Source organism: Tamandua tetradactyla, chromosome 21 (assembly GCF_023851605.1).
Source record: "Tamandua tetradactyla isolate mTamTet1 chromosome 21, mTamTet1.pri, whole genome shotgun sequence".
Taxonomy (NCBI): Eukaryota; Metazoa; Chordata; class Mammalia; order Pilosa; family Myrmecophagidae; genus Tamandua; species Tamandua tetradactyla.
This window is the reverse complement of record NC_135347.1, coordinates 59,924,819-59,950,531: the sequence shown is the minus strand read 5'-3', so window position 1 is coordinate 59,950,531 and position 25,713 is coordinate 59,924,819. Positions and strand designations below refer to the sequence as shown.

General features: G+C 43.4%; 2 protein-coding genes across 15 annotated transcripts in view; one reads left to right on the top strand and one right to left on the bottom strand.

Annotated features, from left to right (window-relative positions):
* Positions 1 to 25,713, bottom strand: part of LOC143665722 (uncharacterized) — a 121,324-nt gene that overhangs the window by 21,289 nt on the left and 74,322 nt on the right. For 8 of the 14 annotated variants that reach the window (XR_013167199.1, XM_077139491.1, XM_077139493.1 and 5 more), the window contains 2 exons: positions 12,391 to 12,615; positions 4,107 to 5,604 (listed from right to left, as the gene is read on the bottom strand). Coding sequence is in view for 7 of the 14 variants with exons in the window: in XM_077139491.1 (XP_076995606.1) it covers positions 5,536 to 5,604; positions 12,391 to 12,615 (294 nt within the window). In the remaining 7 variants the exon portion in view is untranslated. Of the gene's footprint in view, positions 1 to 4,106; positions 5,605 to 12,390; positions 12,616 to 25,713 lie in introns of those variants that run through there. The other 6 variants (XR_013167195.1, XR_013167201.1, XR_013167196.1 and 3 more) reach the window with 6 other exon arrangements.
* LOC143665720 (histone H2B subacrosomal variant-like) lies at positions 24,227 to 24,866 on the top strand. The gene has a single exon (XM_077139487.1). It carries the CDS (start codon positions 24,378 to 24,380, stop codon positions 24,807 to 24,809), a length of 432 nt encoding a protein of 143 aa, XP_076995602.1. The 5' UTR covers positions 24,227 to 24,377; the 3' UTR covers positions 24,810 to 24,866.

The window sequence follows — 25,713 nt, the reverse complement described above, 5'->3', positions numbered from 1 at the left end:
ATCGATTGGGCCAAGTTGGTAGTGTTGTTCAAGTTTTCTGCTATTTTTTTCCATCAATTATAGAGAGAGGACTTCTGAAACTCCTAATTTTAATGTGGATTTTTCCATTTTTCTTTTTTTTCTCTTGGTTCATTTTGGACAGTTTCTATTGCTATTTCTTCAAGTTCACTAGTCTTTTCTTCTGCAATATCTAATCTGCAATTAATCCAATGTAGTATGTTTTTCATCTCGTTGTTTTCATCTCTAGAAGTTTGATTTGGGTCTTTTTTATAGCTTTTATGTTTCTACCTAACATGTTTAATATTTCCTTTAGCTTTTTGAATATGCAGCATATAGTTATTGCTCTTTTAATGTCCTTGTCCGCTAATTCTAATATTCGTATCATCTTTGGATCAGTTTCTATTGATTGGTGTATGTGTGTTTGTGTGCATGTGTGTGTGTGTTTATCTCATTCTGAGTTGCATTTCTCGGTATCTTTATCGGGGAATATTTTTTGGATGCCAGACCTTTTCCTTATTGTTGAGCTTTGTCCTGACGGTTGTTATGTTACTTGGAAACTTGAGGTCTTGCTCTCAAGCTTTATTACACAGGACAAATGCAGCATTTAGTGGTGCTAATTTTGCCCCACTGAGGCAATACTGACGTTTCTACCTTGGCTGGCTGGAACAGGCAGTACTCCCTGCACTATTGAGCCCTAGGGATTGTTCCTGATGGTGGTTTTGGGTGGTTCTTCCCTCAACCTCAGCTGGTTCTCTCATGTGCATGAGCTGATTAGTGCTCAGCTGAATACTCGAGGGAACTCGCTGCAGATCTCTAGAGTTCTCTTTCCATGCAGCGCTCTGCTGTCTGGTATTCTGTTTTGCAAACTGGACTATTTGGTCTCCCTGGCCTCACAGCTCCATCTTCTAAACTCAAGGGCATGACTGAGCTGTCATGGGTTCACCGCAGCCTAAAAACCCTCCCAAGACAGGAAGCTGGGGCAATGGTAGGGCTCATTCTTTTTATTTACCATCACTATTTTTCATTTTTTAATATCCAGTATCTTGAGAACCATTGTTAATAATTCTGTCTTGTTTTTTACTTTTTTGGGGTGAGAGGGTAAATTTAATCACCATTATTTCATAAGGCCAGGAGCTAAACTCCAAAATTTGTTAAATATCTTAATATCAGCAGAATGTTTTTTTTAGTGTAGGAGTAGGATTCCACTTTCTATGAAAGTCCACCTATTCCTCAAAGAGGAAGATGAAGTCAGTCTTACATGTTATCATTCACCAGGAGACCACCCAGCTGTAAATATCAGGATATAATGTAGCTGAACTAAAAGTTTTATAGATCTAAATGTTTTATAGATACCCATTTTCAAGGAACAACCAAAATATATCAATAAAAAATTAGCTTATTGAGGAATCAACTCTTTAGATGTTACCAGGCTGCTGACGTAAATGTCTTCACTAGAGTAACACTTAAAAGAGACTAAGAAAGTTTCTGCAAGTGGACACACTCCTTTTAGGGATCCTTTCCCAACTTAACTCATCCACTCAGTAAATATTTATTGAGCTCCTACAATCTCTTTTTTTTTTTTTTGCATGGGCAGGCACTGGGAATCAAACCAGGGTCTCTGGCATGGGAAGCGAGAACTCTGCCACTGAGCCACCATGGCCCACCCTGAGCTCCTGCAATTTTGACAGTCAGTATCAAAGGCCTTGGAAATATGGCAGTGAACAAACCAAACATCTCAGCTTTCATGCAACTTAGTGGGAAAGATGGGAAATAAACATATAAAAGTTCTATTAAGAAAAAATAAATCAGAGTAAGGGGCTGAAGAGCTTCAAGGAGTACCATCTTAGATGGAGCTATCAGGGAAGACGTGTCTGAGGAAGTTTCATCTGATTTGAATAAAATGAGGGAAGAAGCCATGAAAAAGTCTAGAGAAGGATGTGCAGGGGAAAGAGAAGAGCAGGGAAAAGTTCCTGGTTTATTTAAAGATTTTGGTAGGAATTAAATCTAAAATCAGTAAACCAATTACCTTGTTTTACATTCATTTAGTCATATAATAAAGTACATATCAAGCATTCTGTGGTGTGTCGATGCAAAGACGAGTTGCCTCAAAAACTCACAAGTACAATTTAATGGAAGAGGGTCAAATACATATATAACAAGCAGTGATCGTGAAAATGGAGGTGGTGGAGGTTCCATTTAAGGGTCTAAATGCCTATTGATTCTTCGAGGTCTGATCCACTTGGGCATGGCTGACTGGCCCACAATGGCCCTATTTACTTGAGAGACAAAAAAATAGGCTACTGGGTGGGAGAGATCTGAGGTACTATATAATCTGTGCGAGGATGGGAATGAGCTGGTCAGAGGGAAGAGCAAGTGTTCTAGTTTGCTAGCTGCCGGAATGCAATATGCCAGAATCAGAATGGCTTTTAAAATGGGGAATTTAATAAGTTGCTAGTTTACAGTTCTAAGGCCGAGAAAATGTCCAATTAAAACAAGTCTATAGAAATGTCCACTCAAAGGCATCCAGGAAAAGATACCTTGTGTGCTGGTTTGAAAGGAAGTATGCCCCCTAAGAAAAGCCATGTTTTGATATAAACCCCATTTTATAAAGGTAGAGTAATCCCTATTCAATACTGTATATTTGGAACTGTAATGAGATCATCTCCCTGGTTGATGTGATTTAGTCAAGAATGGTTGTTAAACTGGATTAGGGGATGACATGTCTCCACCCATTTGAGTGGGTCTTGATTGGTTTACTGGAGTCCTATAAAAGAGGAAACATTTTGGAGAAAGAGATTCAGAGAGAGCAGAGCAGAACGACATAGCCACGAGAAGCTGAAGTCCACCAGCCAGTGACCCTGGAGATGAAGAAGGGAAATGCCTCCTGGGGAGCTTCATGAAACAGGAAGCCAGGAGAAGCTAGAGATGATGCCATTGTTGCCACATGCCCTTCCAGATGAGAGAGGAACCCTGAGCCTGTTCGCCATGTGTCCTTCCAGCTGAGAGAAAAACGTTGAACGTTGCTGGCCTTCTTGAACCAAGGTATCTTTCCCCGGATGCCTTAAATTGGACATTTCTATAGACTTGTTTTGATTGGGACATTTTCTCGGCCTTAGAACTATAAACTAGTAACTCATTAAATTACCCCTTTTAAAAGCCATTCCGTTTCTGGTGTATTGCATTCCGGCAGCTAGCAAACTAGAACACCTTGGTTCAAGAAGGCCGATGATATTCAGGGTTTCTCTCTCATCTGGAAAGGCACATGGTGAACACAGTCACAGTTTCTCTCTTGGCTGGAAGGGCACATGGCGAGCAAGGCATCATCTGCTACTTTCTGTCCTGGCTTCCTGTTTCATGAAGCTCCCCAGGAGGCATTTTCCTTCTTCATCTCCAAAGGTCACTGGCTTGTGGGCTCTCTGCTTCTCATGGCTGTGTCGTTCCTCTCTGCTCTCTCTGAATGTCCTTCTTTCTCCAAAGTGTTTCCTCTTTTATAGGACTCCAGAAATGTATCAAGATCCACACAAATGGGTGGAGACGTTGTCACCTAATCCAGCTTAACAACCACTGTTGACTAAATCGTATCTCCAGGGAGATGATCTAATTACAGTTTCAAACATACAGTATTGAATAGGGTTTATTCTGCCTTTATGAAATGGGATTTAGATTAAAACATGGCTTTTCAAGGGGACAGACATCCTTTCAAACCAGCACATTCCACCCTCTGAACCCTAAAAAAGACATGTATTTCCCATATACAAAATACATTCATTCCATAACAATATCAGAGAACCTTAACCATTTCAGTAGCAATACAAATGCAATGCAAGGTTAAAACCAGCACACAACATTTAACCTGTGCAAGGATGGGAATGAGCTGGTCAGAGGGAAGAGCAAGTCTGAGTAGAGCAAAGGGCGTGCCAGTCAGAGCCCTTCCGCCCTGCTGCTCTGGGGTCATGGTCAAGTCCCTAGGAAGAGGGTTCATGGAAGGGTAATGGGGGTTTGTGGCTCAAAGCTCTGTAAGAAGCTGGAGCACCTGCCATACAACTGGGGAAGGGGTTTGCACTGCCTCTGCCACCCTCCCCACCTTGGGGGGCGTAACTGCTGGGGCACGTTCTAACAAGGAACAGGGGACGAAGCTGCCAGAGCCACCGGTGGACAGAGATCCACGACAGCCAAGAGTCCAAGCGGCTCAGGGACCCCGCAGGGAAGGAGGGTGTGCTGGTGCGGCTGGAAGGGAGGTGCTTGGGAGCCCAGTGGGAGTCCCTGAATTGGTTCCAGGATTTGTCCTGATGCAAATGTCAAAGGATAAACAACTCAGACTTTGCCATTATGTATACTTCGGTTATAATCTTAGATCAACCACTTATTAGCTCCATTATCTTGGGCAAATTACTAAACCTCTCTGGACCTCATTTTTTCATGTCAAATAGGGATAATGACACTTCCTCACTGATGGGTGTTAGGACTGCTGTGAGGTTTAAATAACACATGATAAGTGCTTAAACAACGGTAGTTGTTATTTTTATTATGATTAATAGTATACATATAATATTTAATTATGATTACTATTATTATGATGAAGGAATTTTAGGAGAATTGAAAATCTCAGAAGTGAGTAAGTAAAGATTCAAGAATGACTGCTTAGAAATCTTTATTGGGATTTAATTCTACCCTCAAGCTACTGTGTCTTGGGAAGTATGGGATTACATAGAAACTAAGTATGGGGCTCGCCCAATTCGCTTAAGCCTCAGGGTCTTCACCTGGCCATCAGGAACATCAGTGATCTCTGCCCTCTTGGAGTTGTTAGGATGTTCCCTTCAGACCATGAAAGTCCTTTGTAAAGAGCTGTTCAAGCATCAGTAATGTCCAGCTGTCTTCACTCTCACCAGCTCTGCCTTACGCAGCAGTTCTCAGGTCCCAGAAAACTCATTGTTGGGCTATTTTCAGGTCATAGCATTTATCGCTACATGGTAGAAGGTTCTACAAGCCACCTCTTAAGGGGCCCCCATGCAGAAACCCTGGGACCCATCAGTCGTCCCTCAGCTCCTGACTGGAGCTTTTCCCCACTGTTACTCAAGGGATCAGAGATAAAGATCTTTTTCCCACTGTTTAGCTGTATTTACTTCCTGTTGCCTGACTACCCGCCTCCAGCATCAGTAACAGCCTCTGAGCCCTTGGGCATATTTTTCTCCATCTGCTCCCCACCTGCTCCGATAGCATTAATGCATCCCTGAAGATCTCCCCAAGGCACTCCAGCAGTGGAGGTGTAGTTTTCTCCCTCTGGTTCTCACACGCAGAATGGTGGGACTCCAGCACTTGGGACGAAGAAAGCCTAATGTGAGCCAGTGGGCTCCCTTGCCTAGCCAGGGTACGCACCTACAAAATGGCCAAGAGGTAACAGTAGTCCGTGGTTCCAGTCCAGAGAAGAGAAACAAACTGCAACCTCCTGAAGAAGTGAGTCCAAGTGTGCCCCGAGTGCTAATGTGATGCTCCAGAGAGAGTGCGTGCCCAAATGACAGCACTTTTACTTCCTTCTCAGGCCACCTCTCCAGACTTCCATTGAGCAATGATTCTTCTCCCTTCAGCCTCGGCCCGAAGATATCTCTGGAGGGAGAAATGAACATGACCAAATATACTCAGAAGTTTAAAATGAAAAGAGGCAATACTAATACCCTGAGAAGGAAATCTAATCCAACTAAAAGGTGAAATGACTTGAACTTTAAACAAAATGAAAATTTGGGATTTGTAAGAGAAAGAATATTGAAGAAAGAGATGAAAGAATGCAAGAAGAGAGATTGTGAGACCTGGGAAATTTGAAATTTGAAAGAAGAGACAATGAGTCAAAAGAAATGTGGAAATGCTGAAGATATTGGTCCAGCTATTTCAGGGTAGTAAAAAGTATGGGAAGGGAAAAAAAAGAGATGATAGAATGGAATATAGATTTAGGGGTGAGAAGGGGGAACAAATTCAGAAGAAGCTCTTTCCAATCATTCATGATATTTAAAGTAACAGCTGACAGCTGTTCTCCAAGAAGGGCTGGGCTTAACTTTCAATCCAAGAGATTTAGGACAGACCTTAGAAAATGTTGTGGGTGCAATTATTGTGGGAAAATGTGGAAACTCCATCTTTGAAGAGATTAAGAAATAGTAAGGGTAACCACTGTCATTTTGTAGTGGCTTAAGTGCAAACCTGACTACCAGAGCTTTCAAAGGTCCATCAATTCACATGCAACTATGATTCAGTGTTAAATTTTCACCAATCCAATTCCTTCTTCATCATAGTGTGACAGAGACAGATGGTTTTAAAGGTCTAGGTTATCTAGTGGACTGTCCGAATCAGCATCTTAAACTGGGTCCCTCTCCCTGACCGACATCTCCAGTTCTCCTTAAATATGTTTACGATAACACTTCAGGGGCAAGTCTATGCCATTTCTCTCAATATCCCTGGTCAGCACTCTGCCTGGCACATACGTAGGAAATGATAAATAGACCCTGAACAACTTTTCAACTCTGAAAAGTAAAGGAAACCATTTCAATAAAATAAGAGGCCAGAAAACCACAGCAACGTCCATGAAAAAAGGATTGTTTTCTGCCTCTGGTGCACAGAGCTGGTTTTTAAGAGACTTTGACTTTTGTCCATGGAAAGGCTACAAAGCAGGAGCCCACTAATTCTACTGGCATGGTTATTCCTGCCAATAGTTAAGGGGATGAACTGATTATCTGACACTGATTCAGCTTTCCTTCATGCTTGAACAATCTAATCTGGAGTGCTGACGTCACTAGAAGATTCCTAGGATCCCAGGAGGGGTGTGGCTGCTGCTCCAGTGAATACAGACCATGACTTAGGGACCCTGTTTCCCAAAAGCCAGCCATTCACATGTCATCTTCATGATTTTGTCATATCTGCATCACCTGTACTGCTGATCCCTTAATATGCCCTCTTTACATTGTCTTTAAGTAAACCACCCATATTTATGTTTGTTTGTTTAATCTCATCCTAAGTGTATTAACTTCTAAGAAATTATGGCTTCATATGCTGGTTACATTTGTTTTGTCAAATGTACCTTAAATTAAATAGAAAACTTTAAAAATAAAATTAAGGATGCATGTGCTACCTAATGCTTTCTGCCATGGTAGAATATTCTGCCCAGGGGTACATTACAGGCTATAACTCAGGTTCGGTCATTCGTCCACCAGGATGCCATTCATGTGGGTACTGAGCTGCCACTGAGTGCCTGAGTATCTGGAATATTTCAACAGACAAGCTAGGACCCCTCTCCTTTTTTTCTCATTTGATAAAGCATATCAGAGGGAAAGTGAGTGAATATAATTATAAGGATGACATGAAACTACTGATTTGAGGAGGATGATACCTTTCTTGCAGAGTTGAAATGCTAAAATGAAGAAATGAAACCTTTAGCACTGTGCTTGGCACATAGTAGGCATTCGATAATTTGTTCCTATTTTGTTTACACAAACAGCTCATCAACTTTGGTGGTTTTTCTTCAGTAAAACAATTTTGCATAACCTCGCTACCGATGCTCTGAGGTCCCTGCCTCCACTCACACCAATAGTTGCCAAGAAGAGCATGGTCACTTCTCACAGGCAGTACTTTCTCCTGGGTGCCAGGAAATACTCTTTTTATTAATTCATAGACACCATGAGTCCATATATATTTTCTATTTACTTCATAGCTAAGAAAATTGAGACCCATAGAACATCTTTTCCTGCTAGAACTTTACCATTTCTCCATTAGAAGAACTACTTTGGTTCTGACATGCTAGCAGTTCCTAAAGAAACCAATTATAATACTGTTTAGAAAAATATGAGTTTATGTTGGAGATTCAAAAGGGATAAGATAATTATCCCATTTTCTATTGATACCCTCTATAACATAAGAAATAAGGAAAGATAAGCCCCCAAAATGTTTTTATTCAAAATGAAGCCACTCATCCTGATCAAAAGGGGGAAAAGAAGTGTAATGGAAAGAAGTGGCAGAGAGAGTTCAAATACAGTCGAGAGGCTACTCTGGAGGTTGGGCTTATTCAAGCTTCAGGTAGACCTTGCTACCTGTCATATCCTGCCAACCCGCAACCAGGACCATTCCAGCCAATCCTAAAGAACACCTAGGGCAATATATAAGATTCCACAAGGGTTCCAGGCACTAGAGTAACTTTCCAGAAACCTACAACCTCCAAATGGGTCCCTGGTCCAGATAAGTCCTGAAACCTAGTTCAGCCTCTCCAGAACATCAGATAGTTCCATCTCCCTACCCCATACTAGTTACAGACCCTTCCAATATCAAAAATTTAGAACTTCCATAGCCCAAACAACCCCAAAGAGAGGTATGAAAAGATCAAAAGTGATGGTGGAATTATACATAGAAGATAGGACTTAACAAATGAACATGAATGCTGAATCATTAAATTGATATCTCTTTCAGTCTCCAGTATTTTAGAGCAGGTAAAAGTAAAAACCTAAAATTGTGAACTTGTAACCCATGTCAAAGTCTGAAATATTTTCTACAACTAATTGTGCTCTGCTTTGAAATATATAGCTTTTTTGTATATATGTTAATGTTTACAAAAAAAGAAGAAAAAAAGAATTGATTGTGATGATGAAAGAGTATTTAAACCCTCTAGCCTCCTATATTCTGGAGCAGCTTGAAGGAAAAATATGAGAGGATTGTATGGTAGCCCATGACAAACTCTGGAAACTATCCTGTAACCAGTTTTTTAAGAGTGCTTTCAAGACTATTGCTTTTTTATTTCTTTGCTCTGTATATATGTTATACCATACAATAAAAAAAAGTTAAAAATATTACAAACCTATCTACTCATCATCCAGCTTAATAAAATATTACTAATTAAAAAAAATGAAGGCACTGTGGATGCAAGCAAATTTTGACCAAATCTAAAATTGTCATTGTATTCCATTGTATTCTTCCCACTTATTCTTTCAATAATCCATTTATTCAATACCTATTAGTTGAGTAAATATTCTTTAAAAGGCACTGAGATAAGGAGCAGGGATGGGAGTGGGGTACTGAAACATTCTCTTTTATCAAGTCATTTACAGTTGAGTAAGAAATACAATGTGAAGCAAAGCCAGGTAAATGTCTTAACATTTAGCTTTGAACATTGCATCATGAAGATCAACTCAGAACTTTGAGTTGCTCTCCCCAATTCCTGGGATGGCAGGTCCATTTGGTGTCTATTGACTGCTCTAAAGTACACATGGTAAATAACAGGGGATTAATTAAATTTTGTCTTGGCAGCAGAGCCTCTTTGGATGTAAAGCCAATACAGCTCATGTGTTAGCACCGCTCTTAACTTGGATTGTGGCAAATAGAAGGTCTAACACTAAGGACCAGGATGTATGGAGACCTAGCTTAGAGATGGAGACCTAGCTTAGAGATGGAGACCTAGCTTAGAGATGGAGACCTAGCTTAGAAATGTAGCCACTGGACTAGAAAGAGGACTAACGGTTTCAGAAGGTAAGAATGCCACAGTGATAAGAACCTCAGTTCTTTATCACACAACTCAAACGCTTCTGTATTGAGAGCTATTCCACAAAATATTTTTGTAGGTTTATAAGCATCACTTATTAGAATTCCATTAAGTCACATGACATCTTTTTTTATATTGGCTTTAATTTTAAAGTAACATTTTGTGAAATCCTTCCATCATAGTGAGAAAGTAGAATGTGAAACAGCTAAGGAAAGAAAGAAGATCGTGAACTATACCCAAGATAAAAAGGACATTTAAATATGTGAATGCAGTCAGATTCCACTACTGACTGCTCCTTCTTGGCTGGGTAGAAGAGAGTGGAACAAAACCAGGCAATTCTAGAGACAATGTCTCCGTCCTTCAGAAATAGCTAAGGTTGCAGAAAACATGAGCTCTGAAGTTGGATAGAACTAAGTTCAAATTCCAATCTTATCCCTGACTATATGATCTTGAACAAATTCCTTTACTTCTATGAGCCTCAGTTTCCCTTATTGTCCCCACACAGAGCTATTGTGAGGATTGACTGAGATCACATGCACAAAGCACCCAGCACAACAGGGATTCCATAAATATGTGTCCCCACTGTGGACCTGCAGTTATCCTAGGTGGGCTGTACTCATTCATTCAGAAATATTTATTGAAAACCAATACAAAAGTATTGTGCCAGCGCTGAATATAATAGTGACTGAGATCCCTCAAGGAGTCCCTTTCCTATCCTTCTGAGTGTTTTGGCCCTGTGTCCCCCTGGGGAATCTCCTAAAAGTGGTGAAGACAGCCTTGACTAATAAAGAGAATGAGTGTGCATGAGGACCTAACAGGTTAATTGGAGCAGCATCTCCATACTCTCCTCTCACGTTGCAGGTCACTTAAGAGTTTATTAATGTGGTGGGAAATTTGGGTCATTCGAAGTCATATCTGAAGAGGGGTAATTATAAAGGAAGGCCACCCAGGAATGCAGGCCAACTTGTGAGTACTTCCACAATCTATTTGAGTTTTCTTCCCCCTCCCATTTAAATTGCAATCAATTTAGGTAGTACAAATGATGAGGTGGCTGGTAGGGGAGGAAGATGACTTGGGGAAGGGATCAGTAAATGAGTCTTCATCAACTGAGGCAAGTGAGTCGGTGTTTTCTCAGATGCATCCTTCAGAGCGCTGGTTCTTCACTAATTCACTGACTCCAAATTCCAAGAAAGGAGCCTAAGAACCTGCATTTTTCACAAGTTTTCTAGACGAGTCTTCTTATCGAGAGTGTTTGGGAAACACTGAACTAAGCGGCCTGCAGGACATCTTCTGCGTCTACCACTGGGCCTTTCTATCAGTCCAATGGCCCCACGGCTCAGGCCCCAGAGCGAGGCTCCTAGTGTCTTCCTGTCTGCAGGTGCGCATTCTGTGCAGGTGGGCGCCTGGCTTACCGGGGGAGTCACTGCAGGCTTCCTACCTCCTGGCCGAGCCCTCGGGCCCACTTTTATCAGTTCAACCCTAGACAACCTAGCAGATGGCGTTTTCACACGTGTGCTTGTCTTTGCAGTAGCTGAGCTTTTCTTCAGTTATAAAACATTTAAAAGAATAAGAAAACAACATAATAGACTCCTATAACTTTTCCCATATTTGCATCACATCTCTCATTTTAAATAATAAAACATTATAGATACGGCTAAAGCCCTGTCTCTATCATCCTGCCCCCTCCCTCAGCTAAGAGGTAACCACTGCTGGGTGGCTGAAATCATTTCCCTATTTTTTCTATATTTGGACTGCATATGTCTAAATCCCTAAACAATACACGCTTACATTTTTACAGAAATGATATCATAGCATATACATCATTTTGCCCCTTTTTTCAATCAATGATATTTGAGTTTTACACATGTAGATACTGGCTCTTTTGTTATAACTGCTTCAGAGTATTCCATCATTTGAGAAAATCACTGTTGATGTAATCAGTCCCCTACTGAGGGGAGTTTTCCCACTTTTTTCTATACGATACTGCTTCGCTGACCACCCATACACTTGGCGTCCAGAGCCTGCTTCTGAAAAGTGGACTCGCTCTACAGAGGGCCACATAGGACTTGAAGTTTTCTGAGCATTGCTGAGGGTACTGTCCAAATTAGCTGCAGCAATTTACACTCCTTGGAAATTAAAATAAGCTATTTCCCTACATTCTTCTCAACATTTGTTGTTATCATGATAATCAATACTTCTGAATCCAATGGCTATGAAGTAATGTCTCACTTTACTCTGCATTTCTCTGACTAAAGCTGAGGTCAGGCATCTTTTTATAGATTTATCAGCTTGGGGGAGCTTCCTATTCTGTGAGTTGCCTGATCACATCATTTGCCCACTTTCTTCTTTCCCAGCGATTGTATTTTTTAAATAGATTTATAGGAATTATTTACATATTCTGAATTATTCTAGACTAGTTACATGCTTTACAAACATCTCCTGGTCTGTGGCTGCGCCGTTTTGAAGGTATTATGTACCGCAGAAAAGCCACGTTTTTATCCTAATTCAATCTTGCGCAGGCAGCCATTTCCACTAATCCTGATCCAACACCGCACGTTGGAAACCACTGATTAGACGATCTCCGCAGAGAAGTAGCGCGCCGATTGTGGGTGTGGCCTCTGGTTAATGAGATGTGACCCGCCCATTCCAGGTGGTCTTGTCCTGTTTACTGAAATCCTTTAAAAGGGGAATATTTTGTGTTCTAAGAAATGATCATGATGAATATACAACTATGTGATGGTACTGTGAGTTGTCGATTATATAACAAGAATGGAATGATCATATGTGAAAGGTTTAGGAGGCGAAAGGGTGAGAAAGAAGGAAGGTAGGCTAGGAAATTTAAAGTGGACAGGTTTATTTCCGCGCTCCCGGGCACAGCTCACCGAACCCAGGATGGAGGGAGCTGAGTCCGCAGGCAGCTTTCCGCGGGCGCAGGTCTTAAGGACGGAGGTCAGGTGACGTCCGGAAGGGGCGGTTCCGGAAGCAGGTGGTCCAGAAGGGGCGGTTCCGGAAGCACGTCCTCCGGAAGGGGCGGTTCTCCGGGAGTCATGTTGGCGGCGGCACAGCCTCTGCAGTTCACCTTGCGGTGCGCTTCCCGGTTCCCTGACCTAACAATATGGTAAGAATGTTTATGTTTGTATGTTGAATAAAAAAAAATTGAATAAATTTTAAAAAAAGCGGAAACATTTTGAAGAGAGCCAGAAAAGACAGAAACAACAAAGCCAACAGAAACTTCAGAGCAGAGCTGACACAGATGCTGATACTTGGAGAACAGAGATTTGGGTGTTTGGAGACACTTGGGGCCCAGCAGACGTCCCCACGAGATGATAAACAAGCCAGGACCTGGAGAGAGCCAAGGGAAGCCAAGAGATGAAGGCCAGCCCTACAGAAGCAAAGTGAGGAGCCCCCATGGGAAAAGAGGCTGAAAGTAATGGAGCCCAGGAGCAAGGGGCCAGCAGACGCAGCCACGTGACTGCCCAGCTGACAGAGGGTTCCTGGCCATCGGCCTTCCTTGAGTTAAGGTATCTCTCCCTGGGTGTCTTAGTTTGGACATTCTTATAGGCTTAGAACTGTGAACTTGTAATAAAAAGCCATTGTAGCTCTGCTCTATCGCATTCCAGTAGCTTGCAAACTAGAACAATAGCTTATATTTAATTTTGATTATGGTTCTTTTTTACATAGTTGCCTTAAGTCTAATTAATATAGGAAATAGGTCAATCTTTTCTTTTATGGTTTGTGCTTTTTAAAAATTTTGCTAATGACTCTTTTCATAACCCCAAGTTCCTGAAAGTACTCTTTTTCGTGGGCTGAAAGCAGCTGAGTTTTTTAATTTTGTTTATATATGGTTGTAATCCCTGTGATCTAATCCCTAATGTGCAGGGGTCGGGCTAGGAAAAGGAGGAAGAATAATCACATTTCTTTTGACGCAAGCCCCTGCCAGCATCTGGAAACGTATATCGCATTGCACAGCCTCTGCTGGCTCTTAGGATCCTCCACTGCCCATATCTCTAGGAGTCCGAGTCCCAGACTTGTGGTCCTTAGAAAAGACACGAGACAGAAGAAATAACCCAGTAGCTGCAGTGACACTAGGCTGCCCCTTACAGAGGCCTCAAGAATCAAGGAATGATAGGATCCCGAGAGAGACTCTCAGGAACCCTGCTAAGGCCCCTGAAAAGCCCCGGCCCCACCCAGGCACCAGTGTGGGGATGGGCTTTGACCCCAGCAGATAACGCAGCACAAAGAAACCTGTTCTAAACTCGGTTTTATTATGAAACCAGGTATATGTCTTTGAAGCAGGGAGCTTAGTTTCTCCAAGTTAAATTTTATCTGTAAAACAGAGGGTGTATCCTATTTACCTCGAAGAGTTGTTAGGAAAACTTCTCTGTATTTTGTGGCCTCAGTTTCCACAGGTGATTAGATTCTTATCAGTGAAAATAAAGGGCCACAGATGCAAGCTGTTTCCTGAGCTAGCTCTGTGGAAGCGCCATTCAGAGAAGCACGTGTTATTTTAGACCCCTCCATCGTATCGTGCAGCATCAGCGCAGCTGGGAGGCGGCCAGCACCCTACCGTGTCCCACAGCCAGCATTCCCTGCGTGCCAGGCAAATCCAAGCAGTATGGGGCCTCCAGAGCTCGGGTGGGGAAACAGTCCGTCCTTTTACTAGAGAAGGGATGGCACTTAACTGAGGAAACTGACCAGGTTGCTCTTTTAATTCATAAATTCCTAGGACTTTGGGAAGCAGGAAGTCATGGACTATGACTACAGGAGGCGACAGAAAGGAGAGCTCATACCCTCTAATGGTCGCCTCCAACATGCTCCAAAGCAAGCTCGCCTCGTGAATTACATCATTCCTCTAGAATCCTGCAGTGAAACAGCCTTGCACAGAAGGGATTAGAGAGACTGGGGACTCAGACTGGGGACTGCACTGCAGGGGAGGCTTGTCCTAAAATAAAACTCAGCAGTGCGGTATTGGTAACTGACCATGGCACGGTGGTCTTTAGACTGAGCTGCTGAGAGAGTTGTGTTCTTTAATGGGGCCCTAGAGAGACACTGGGTTTAGGTATTTGGATTTTAAGAAATCTAAGAAGGCTGAATATTTTTTGTTTGAGTGTAACCAAGGCAAGAGTTTATATTACCTAGAAGGGGAAACAGATTTATGAACTTAAAGATTCTAGTTTAGCTGTTTTGCAATACTTTTTTTATGATGCTTTTCAGCCTCTAAGTTTGTGCTTTAAAAAATATCTTTCTTTGTAGTTTCTTTACATGTGAAGTTTAAGGGGTATCATAGGACCAGTGAAGAAAAAATGTGGTTTGAAAATCCTATTAGGATTCTCTGAGTGTAGACTTTCTTTCTGAAGTCCTTTTTCCCAATTTAGAATCAATCATCCTTTTCCTCTAAAGGTGTGGTTCTTCTCTCTGACCTGTCTAGAATATAAAGCTATGTGATGTCTGTCAAAATCTTCTCTCTTGTTGAAGAAAGAAAGAAATTATTCCTCCTTCATTTCACTACAGCTTTGGGATTCTATTTGTAAAATGAGAAAAGCATCTTTTGGAAGGTTGCCTAAAATCAGAGTCTGCATCCTAAATCCTAAAATAGTATCTTCTCTATTACTCTAATTACACTATTTTGGTCACTGAATCTCCTCCTCCTTGCCCCCCCCCCCCCCCCCCCCCCCCCCCCCCCCCCCCGTTTTTGTTTGTCCTGAGAATGAGGTAGTAGCCAGAATGCTGGGGATGAGTTAGAAGGTCAGGGATCAAGTCTCAGGTTAGAAGATCAGAATTCAGAGGTGTGTGCTCTTCTGGCCAGAGCCAACTCTCCAGCCGTCAGGTGGGAAGTACCGCAGGCCTAGTTCTTCCCTGACTCTGGGAAGATCAAAGGAGATGCAGCGATCAAAGGATCTTGCAAACACTCGAGCACAGACGCAGAAGGGATTTTTAGAGAAGCAGTATTTCTGAGAGTAAGGAGCGTGGGCTGTGGGGCCTGACATCTAGATTTGAATTTTGGCTTTGCTATTGACCAGCTCTTTGATCTGAGGTGAGTTACCTGACTGCTCTGTGCCTCAGCGTCCTCACCTAGGAAACAAGATGCTGGTAATCGTGTTACCTGCCGCAGCAGCTTCTTGTGCGCCCTCACTGAGGTGCCACCCGGCAAGGACTGAGAGCAGTCATGGGCACATATCAGCGCGCAGTTCAGGTCAGCATTGTACTAGAGCCTTCATTCCCCATTGCCTCGAGTTGTGAATCAGTCGTCAAATCATGCCAGTTCTTATCTCAAAGGTGCCTCTTTCCTCCTATTCCCACTGACCCCCAGTTCAGGTCTCTGCTGTGCCACTTTGGGCCATTGAGCAATGACATTGCTGGGTGCCCTCGTCTCTTCTAATCCCTCCTGCACCTGGCACCAAATCAGTTATTCCACACATCACTCTGAACCAGTAACGTGCTGCCAATCCCCCATGGCTCTGTAACACCTGTAAATGACACCTCAAACTACAATTTAAGACACTGTCTGGTGAGCCCAATATATGCTCCCACCATATCTCTCAGGACTTGCAGGCATAGATCGTCCCCTCCAGCAAAGCCTTTTCCCACTCATTCTTGAATTGAGTTCTTGTGATTTCATGTCTCTGTGTTATTACTCATTCTCTTTCTCTGCTTAGAACATCCTCCCTTCTTGACCAACTAATGAGAGGCAGCTGGTGTCACGGTGAAGGACAGTAGCCAGATGTCAGCAGGTCACCGTTCAACCCCTGGCTTCACCACCTCCCGGCCAGGGGACCTTGGGCAACTGTTTGTAGTTTTTCTAGACTTTGACTTCCTTAGCTACAAAGTGGGAATGATATTAGGTCAAATTGGGTTGCTATGAGCATTAAAAGAGATAATACATACAAATCAGTGCCTAAGAATAAAAAGCCCAATAAATAATAGCTGTTATTATTTAATTTAATCCATCTTTTAAGATTAAATCAAACCCAACTCCTCTACTAGCTCAAATTGACTATTACCTCTCCTGAATCCTCTTCCATTCATTTTTTAATCATGTACTTCTCCGTGGCTATTTTTTCTTTCAGTTTATGCATTCTCACATGATATTTCATACATTAATGATTTATTCCCTCCAGGTAAATATCATACTGGTGGAGGATAGGAACCATGTGCTATGTGTCCTTGTATCTTTTACAAGGAACAGTGCAGATTCTCACTTACTGGGTTCTCGATTAAGACCTGTTAAGTGTTAAAGATGCTCAGTGAGGGTGATGAGTTTTTGTCCATTTTACAGTCATGGCCTCAGCAGGAGACTCAAGCTCTAATCAGGCCATTTGAGGAGGGTTTAATAAAGGAACAATTTACACATGTGTGGGCAGAATGCAGGCCCATCAAGGATATAGGGTAGCTGTGGCCATCGCCGAGGGTCTGTTACCGTTTCCGGGCACAAGGGGCAGAGGAGGGGGCTGTGTGGAGAGGACCACCTTGGCAGGAGCTGTGATGGCCTATTGGGAGTTACAACCAGCCTGAAGGGACCCCTGGAAAGAGAGCTGGAGTAACAAGCTCCCCAGTCTCTCTCTCTTTCCCTCTCACTTGCTGGAAATTCCCATTAGCCAAATGCAGCAAGAAGCCAGAGGCAAAAGAACCCATCAGGTCTATTTTTGCTGAAAACCTTAAACTTCATCTATATGCTTAGTGAGGACACTCAGTTTTTTATTATACTTAGAGAAAAACTCAATTCACAACAGTAAACATTGATTCAGGGGGGTTTGATTGCTTTTTAGTTAATTAATGTTTTACTATAATATGTGCTCCAGAACTGAAAGCAAAACTAAAATTTTGCTTCTCTCCATATATTTCAATATATTTTCTGTTTTCTGCTAAAGAGAATCAGACTAATCAAGAATTTCAGGGGTTGACAATCTTGCACTTACTGTCAAGGCTCATACGTGTATTACATTCTTACTCTGCTGCAGCTAATCTCATGACCCGACCTCTTGGGTCACTTGGGAACAATGGCCCCGGTTTCAGATTAGCCCAGGAGGACACAGGTGATTGGGTGGAAAGGCCTCGATACCAGTGAGATTAGGAGCGTCAACCTTAGGAATCTAGAATAGGGAAGTAGAATAAAGTAAAAAAGAAATGATTTTGGCCAGAGAACTGTCAACAGATCAGCAAAGGAGAACATAGGATGTTTGTTTCATTCTCTCTAAATATGAAACGATAAGACAAGTAGGAGCTAAGCTGGTCTCCGGAGTACATGACTCCCCAGCGAAAAGGCCCGGCCCGGCCTGGCTCTGCCCAGGGTCTGCGAGCCCTGCTAGTTCTCCCAGGTCTTTCCTTGCCAAGCATGGAAAGGATTTTTCAGAATGTTGGCCTCAACCTTCAGTGCACAGAACAAATTGACATCAAAGTCTGCGTCTCTTCACGTCTCTCTTCTCTGGAGTTCCGTGACCCTCCAGGTGCCATCTTCTGCCCATCACAGCGACCATGGGCATCACAGCCACCTTGGACAGAATGGACTGTCGGGAGCTCTGGCTCATCAGTCTCCCATCTACTCACGTCCTGTCACTCTATCCTTCTAACTCCCTTTCTTACCACTCCCCTCCCCTCAACTCATTGCAATGTTAAAATCCCCTACACTTTGAAAAGTGCTGTTCTATCTTCTCAACTCAGCGATTCTCATCCTTGGCTGCATAGTAAAAGCGCCTGGGGAATGAAGATAAAAATGGAAAGGCTGCACCTTGCCCCTGCAGAATCTTATTCAGTTACTTTGGGCTCTGGCCCTGGTGTGGGTTTTTGTTGCACTTTGTTGTCTTGCTTGATTTGATCTCCCCAGCAGACTTTAACATGCAGCCAGAGCTGAGAACCTTTTCCTTAAGAGAGTCCTGTATTCTCCCCTGGCAGACGTGCTTCCCTGGCCTCTCTCTGGAGACTGCACATTCTCCCACCCCTGAGTCCCACCAGGGAAGATGAGCTGGTTCTCCACATTGCCTCCCCCAGACCATAGGTCTTCCATTCTCATGTGAAAACAAACAAAAAGCAAGTTGTTCTCTGGAATTTATTCACACACCCCAGGAATCCTCTACCCTCACCGTCACCCTTGTCTGCCTGAATAACTCCTAGGTCCTTCAAGTTTCAACTGTATCATCAGCTCCTCGTCTTGGCAGGCGAGTGATCCAGGTGCCACCTACTTTCCTCCGCCATGCCCTAAGCATGTCCCGGTCACGGCCTTTATTTCCCTCCACGGAGCAAGCAGTTATTTTCATGTCTGTGCGAATCCTCAGTAAACTGAATTTCTTGAGAGTAGGAACCGTGGCTTATTCATTCTGTGTACCCACAATATAACTCATGCAGTGCCTGGCGCATGGTTGGCATTCAGTAAATGCTTGTGAAAGAGAAAGACCCAGCAGGAACACAGAGACAGAAAAGAGAATTCAAGGAAAGAAGAAAAAGGAGTAGAAGTATCTCCCCTCTGCTGTCATCTTCTAGCCTTCAAAGGATGAAATATTTTTTATTAGGTATAAAGAAACAGCACAGAAAGTGAAAACCTAAAACAACTCTCCATTTTTAGACAAAATCAACTATAAGAAAGCAAGCCTGTAGAGAAGGAGCATCCTAAACCTCCACTTCTCGCCATGTTGTAAGGATGCAAGGCGGCCCCTCCATCTTCTCCTCGCTGGCGACCCAGACGTGCCTGACACTCGTTCCGTACCTGGTGGCCATCAGAGGCAGAAGAATCCCCTCCAGAGATGACCGTGCCCCAAATCCTGGGAGCTGCAAGCGCTACCTTACATGGCCAGAGGGACTTTGCACACATGACTGAGTTCAGGATCTTGCCATAGAGAGATTTTCCTTGATTATTCAGGTAAGTCCAATATAAGCACAAGGGTCCTTCTAAGTGAAGGAGGGAGGCAAGACGGTCAGTGCCAGAGTGATGCAGCATGAGACTCGACCAGCCATCCCTGGCTTTGAAGACGGAAAGGGGCTAACAGCCAAGGAATACAGGTGGCCACCAGAAGCTGGAAAAGGCAAGAAAACAGCTTCTCCCCTAGGGTCTCCAGGAAGGAATGTTGTCAGGCCAACACCTTGATTTTAGCTCAGTAAAATTCATTTCAACAATGTGAGACAAACCATCAAGGGATATCAACTGCAACGAAAACTGTTGAGGCAGTTTGTCTTGCACCCCCAAACTTCAGTCATCACTGGGTTTTCCCTGTATGAGAGCTGGTTGTTGGACTGATGGACCTCACATGTCCACTTCACCTAGATAAGTGCTGACTTCAGGAGACGGACTTGATCCTTCTGTGTCAATTTTCTAATGTCTCAGGGGCTTCCCACAGATTCAATGAGCAAATAGCCCAAGAATTCCTAATGCATGGAAAGGCCACCCAGCTACATTTCTGAATTTCCCTACTCTGTTAGTTTTATAATTGCACTGTGGTTATTAGTTTATTTCTTTATTGATTCCATGATCTAGCATATTCTATCCTGGGAGATGTTCCATGCACACTTGGAAGAATTCTTAAGATCTATAGGAGATCCAGTCCAGGAAGTCACCTAGTCCAACATCAATTCATTCTGTAGGAATTTGGTTTCTCTAGGAGAGAATGACTTTACACTTTGGCCTTTCCAGAAATAAGCCTTTTTCATGACTATTGAACTTATTCCTTCTGGAAAAAAATTTTTTTTCAACAGGTTAGTGTCGTGAAAAATTCGCTGAACTATTTTATTTTTATCCTATGTAGTTCAAAACTCTAAAATGTGAGAAAAGACCTGGGCAACCAGCAAGGAGGAGATGTTTGGCTCACAGTGTGACCCTCAATCCTGGGTCTTTTCTGTTTCCTACTAAACATCTGAGAGAAAGTTCCCTTGCCTTTATCATAAGGTGGCTTTACTGTGGTTATTCTGGGGGTGCTTCTGGCCACGGCCTCATAACTGATAAAAGGTCCCAGGGACATGTTTTTTGTGCAGGAAACAGGCTGTCGTTCTGCAGTTTATAGTTGGCCTGCCAGACGTGCGAATTTGTGTGTAACCTTGAAGAAAATTTGTCATTTGTTTTTGTTTTTGTTTTGTTTTGTTTTTATATTTTTACTGACAAAACAAAACAACATACAAATGCGAATATTCTTAACATATGAACATTCCATACTTAGTGTACAATCAGTGCCTCACCATATCATCACCTAGTTGTATATTCATCACCATGATCATTTCTCAAAACATTTGCATTACTCCAGAAAAAGAAAGAAAAAGAAAAAAGAAAAAACTCACACATACCATACCCCTTACCCCTTCCTCTCACTGATTACTAGTATTTCAATCTACTCAATTTATTTTAACATTTGTTCCCTGTATTATTAATTTATTTTTAATGTATTTATTTTACTCATCTGTCCATACTGTAGATAAAAGGAGCATCAGACACAAGGTTTTCACAATCACACAGTCACATTGTGAAAGATGTATCATTATTCAATCATCTTCAAGAAACATGGCTACTGGAACACAGCTCTACATTTTTAGGCATTTCCTTCCAGCCTCTCTGTTACACCTTAACTAACAAGGTGATATCTATATAATGCCATAGAATAACCTCCAGGATAACCTCCTAACCCTGTTGGGAATCTCTCGGCCATTGACACTTTATTTTGTCTCATTTCTCTCTTCCCCCTTTTGGCCTAGAAGGTTTTCTCAATGCCTTGATGCTGAGTTCAGCTCATTCTAGGATTTCTGTTCCACGCTGTCAGGAAGGTCCACACCCCTGGGAGTCATGTCTCAGGTAGAGAGGGGGAGGGCAGTGAGTTTGCTTGTTGTGTCGGCTGAGAGAGAGAGAGGCCACATCTGAGTTTATGTTTAAAAAAAATTTTCATTTCCAATTTCTGATCTTCAGAATTGTAAGATAATAAATCTGACCCACCAGATCCATGGTGATTTGTTACCGCAGCAATAGAGAACTAATACAGTGGTTGTAAAAGTATCCCCCGAGTACCCTCATACTTGTCAGTGCATGTTCCCTGCTTTGAATCAATGCTGCCCTTGCACAGTTAAGTCACATTATTGTGTAACAATCACCATCAGTCTCGGCGATGGCCTTGAGTCATTACAAGATCTTCAACCATCAGGAAAGGAAACAGCGGTTTTAACCCCAGCATTGCACTTTGTCATGGAAGGGAGGGCTCCATACAGCTCAGGTCCCAGATACAGTATAGTTGAGCATTAAAACAAGAATTTGGGAAAATGCATGGAACAGTTATTCTTTAAAAAAAAAAAACTTTTTATTTTGAAATACTTTCAAACTTACAGGAGAGTTACAAAAATAATACAGACCCCTTCAGAGAACTCCATTTCCCTTATACCCAGATCCACCAGTTTTAACATTTTGCCACATTTGCAGACACATTGTGTCTGCCTGCCTGCCTGTCCATCCATTCTCTGAGCACTTGAATGCAGGTGTGCATCAGGCCCCTTGAGCACCGCACACTGCCATGCATATCCCTGAGAACAAGGATGTCCCCTTATGTAACCACCTATGTGCATTATCAAGTTCAGCGGATTCACCGCTGATCTGGAGCCGACCGTTTGAGTCCCCGTCTCGTGGGCTCCACCAGTGTGCAGACACAGTCCTCGGCTTTGGGGTGCAACCTGCCTTTGAGCAGCTTGAAGGCCCAGCCCCTCTGGCTCACGGCTCATGTCTCCGGTGAAAGACATTCGACTTCCTTCAGAGGCGAGGACGGGGACAGGTGACAGGGAGGACGGACGGCGTCGCTGCGACCACCCTTGGGTGCAGCAGGCCCAGGCAGCCGCACCGTGCACTCACGGAGCCCGCGGGCCTCTCCTGGAGGGCACTGTGCCAAGTGAGTCTGTCTCTCAATCCCGATGTCTCCAGAAGGAAAAGAAAAGCCACCACATTCGTGGTAAACTCATACGTATTTTAGAATGATTCACTGCATTTGAAAAGAGGCTGCAGGTTAGCCCTAAAGTAGCCAGAAATTTTATAGCATCAGTACTCATTTTCTGAGCTTTCCGGTCAGTCGGTATTTTTGCCTCTGGGTTCCTTGTTTGCGCTTTATGGTTTTATGTATTTTTCCAGGCTCTTATTTTGTGCTTGGTACACTGTATCACTTCAGCTGCTTCTCTTTTAGCTGCTATAATATTTTACATCCTCCCTTTTCCCCTCTATAAGCTCAGAACCAATGGAGAGAGGCGTGAGAGTCAGAAATTTGGAGATCAGAACATCTCTTTATTACTGGCAAACTATTGGGACAGCAGTTCCCTTCCTCACAGCACGAAGGCAGAATGACCGACTTGGTGGCAGACAGCTGGTGACAGGCTGCAGCCCAGGCCCATGGTGCTGGCCACCAAGGAGAGGAGGCAGAGATAGGCAGGCCTGGCTTCCCCCACTTGTAAGCCAGGTAAGCAGCTGTCTCGGGAGGAGGGAGAGGGCAGGAATTTCACCCTAATGGCTTCAATACGGACGCAGGAGGAATAGAGAATAAGCGTTTCCCACTTGTAAGTGACAGCAAGTTAAGCTACACTGAAATTAAACCAAGTATTATTTCTGAGGCTCTGTCACCCCAAAGCATTCCTGGAGCTGCAGTTTCTGTGCTACTGTGTGAGACGCGGCCTGAGGCTGCCACTAGAATGAAGCGGCCACACAGACGTCACCCATCGTCGCTAGAAGTCACTGCTCGTTCAAGGTCATCACAGGCATACCATGTTCTTCCTCACCGCACACTCGGTGACTCTCTCGAGTAGGGAGAAGGGGGGATTCGGTAGCATTCCGGAATTACACATGACCAAATTTACCATCTCTATTCTTGAAACGCTTGTGAGTTTTGTTTCTTATAGTCACTTCTATTTCTTTTATATTTTACTGAGGGATAAATTGGATTAAGAATGCAAGGGGAGATTTTTTAAAGTATGAACATCGACAGGACACATGGGCAAGAGTGACTGCATACCGCGTCATCAAGTAGGGAATGTCAAAAGCAGGCTACAGAATGAAATTTGTACATTTTGCAAGAATGATACTAATGTTAGTTATAAAAAGGTTAATGAGCACAATCATATCCCATAATTTAAACAATAAAATACTGGAGTTTTTGTTTTATTCTTCAGTTGTACATACTTTCTCCTAAGGACTTGGGGTCTAGAAAAAAAAATGTAGGCTTCATTTTAAGAATAAAGGTCATGCTTTTTGAAAACCAGATTAGCCACATGTCTTTCTTTTTAATACAAAATAATTATTTTGAGGTTTTTAATGGCTTATTTCATTATTTATTTTCTTAAGCGAATTTGAGTGCTTTTAGAAACAGAGACCCCTCATAAAAGACTCTGGCACCATGTCCTTTACTTGACTGCCACCAGCCTCCCCATTTGGTGAGGTTTTGTCCCGTTCTGAGAATATTGTACACTCTGCCTGAGAATTGCTAAGAAACAAAGTAGAAAAAAGTGAGGCTTCCTCAGTACCCAGAAGGCAGCCCTAATCCTTCTGCAACCCTCCCTCCGTCTTCTTGGGAAAGCTTTTGTTTGGCACAGAGAAAGGATGTGTCCTTAACCCCAGAGCAGCACTGCTGCTGGGGGGACGTGCCCATGGCTGCGTCCAATCGGGCCACTGTCCACTGTGACACGCCGCTGCCGGGGGTCGTGCCCATGACTGCGTCCAGTCGGGCCACTGTCCACTGTGACACGCCGCTGCCGGGGGTTGTGCCCATGGCTGCGTCCAATCGGGCCACTGTCCACTGTGACACGCCGCTGCCGGGGGTTGTGCCCATGGCTGCGTCCAATCGGGCCACTGTCCACTGTGACACACTGCTCCTGGGGGACGTGCCCAGGAGGGCTGCGTCCAATCGGGCCACGCTCTGGCTGTGACACGCCACTATAAATGAGAGTGGCTCCTAAGGCCGAGCCCTTCTCTCCACGCCACCCGGTCAGAGAAACATCAAGAATGGCCAGATCCACCGGCCCAAAGCCCAGATGCTCCAGAGAACAAGTGAGCGTGGGCTGCAGAAGGACTGGGGGTGGCAGTGTGGCCCCAGGCCGCAGGAACTACGCGCTGTACGTGAACAGGGTCCGCAGGGAAGTGGCCCCCCAGCAGGGCATGGCATCCCGCACCCTGGGCGTCATGAACACTTTGATCAACAGCATCTTTGAGCGCATCGCCGCGGAGGCCTGCAGCGTGATGGGCTTCCGAAAGCGCTGCACCCTCACCCCGGGGGACATCCAGAAGGCTGTGTACACGCTGCTGCCCGCCAAGCTGGCCAAGCACGCCGTGGCCTTCGGGAGCGAAGCGGTCAGCAGATACGTCCGCTCCTGAACCCTGTGCCCTGGCTTCACTGCATCCCGGGGGAAATAAACCAAGCCTACTACCTTACCATTCTCCTCTACACTGAACTCACTCGACAGAGCAGAGCTGCATTTACCGATATTTTCCTATTTTATCTCCAGAGCTGAATTACTCCGTTGCTCTTTTACCTTTGAACTATTTCACTACTTAGGTTTTCCTGACATCAGATTCCTGCCCAGGAATCTGATGGGTTCTGCCCAGAACCCCTGTGGTTCCTACACATGTATACGTCTTGTTATATAAACTCCACGCTTATTAGGCACTTGAGGTATTTTTCACTGTGTACGGAATGATTTGGTCCAGCTGTTGAGGCCTGCAGGTCACACTGTCTCTAAATTTATGAAGATAATATTGCAATCAGAAGTATACCAGCACTGAGCAGTTTTTCATCAATGTATTCTCTAGAGCAAACTCCCTTAACCAATTTAGTTCCTTACTGAATTTTCTATAGAGCACGTTTATTGCCTTTACCTTATTTGGGCTTGATTTTTATTTCCTGAATTTTTCAATAAGCTCAGCACATTTCCATGTAAATTTTATCTTAAACATTTGGTTCACTGAAGTTTATTCTTTTACACTTAAAACATGTTAGGAAAAACACTCACGAACCTACCACACAACTCCTAAAAAAAGAACTTTATATATTTAACTGAAGAGCTATCCCAATCCCATATCCTCATTCACTACTCTGAGTTCTGTTTCTTTCTCATTCTCTTGCTTTTCTTTGTACTTTTGCTGCCTGTGTATGTGTCTCTAAATAATGGGTTCAGTTTTGCTTATTACTTAAGGATCTTACCACATGTTCTGTGCCTGCCCTCTTCCCCTAACATTGATACCTGTGGCTAGATGTAGCTCTCGCTCATCCTTTTCACTG

What these genes read in the sequence shown, in the direction of transcription:
- LOC143665720 (XM_077139487.1), top strand. Translation starts at nt 24,378, where the DNA reads ATGAGAGTGGCTCCTAAGGCCGAGCCCTTCTCTCCACGCCACCCGGTC.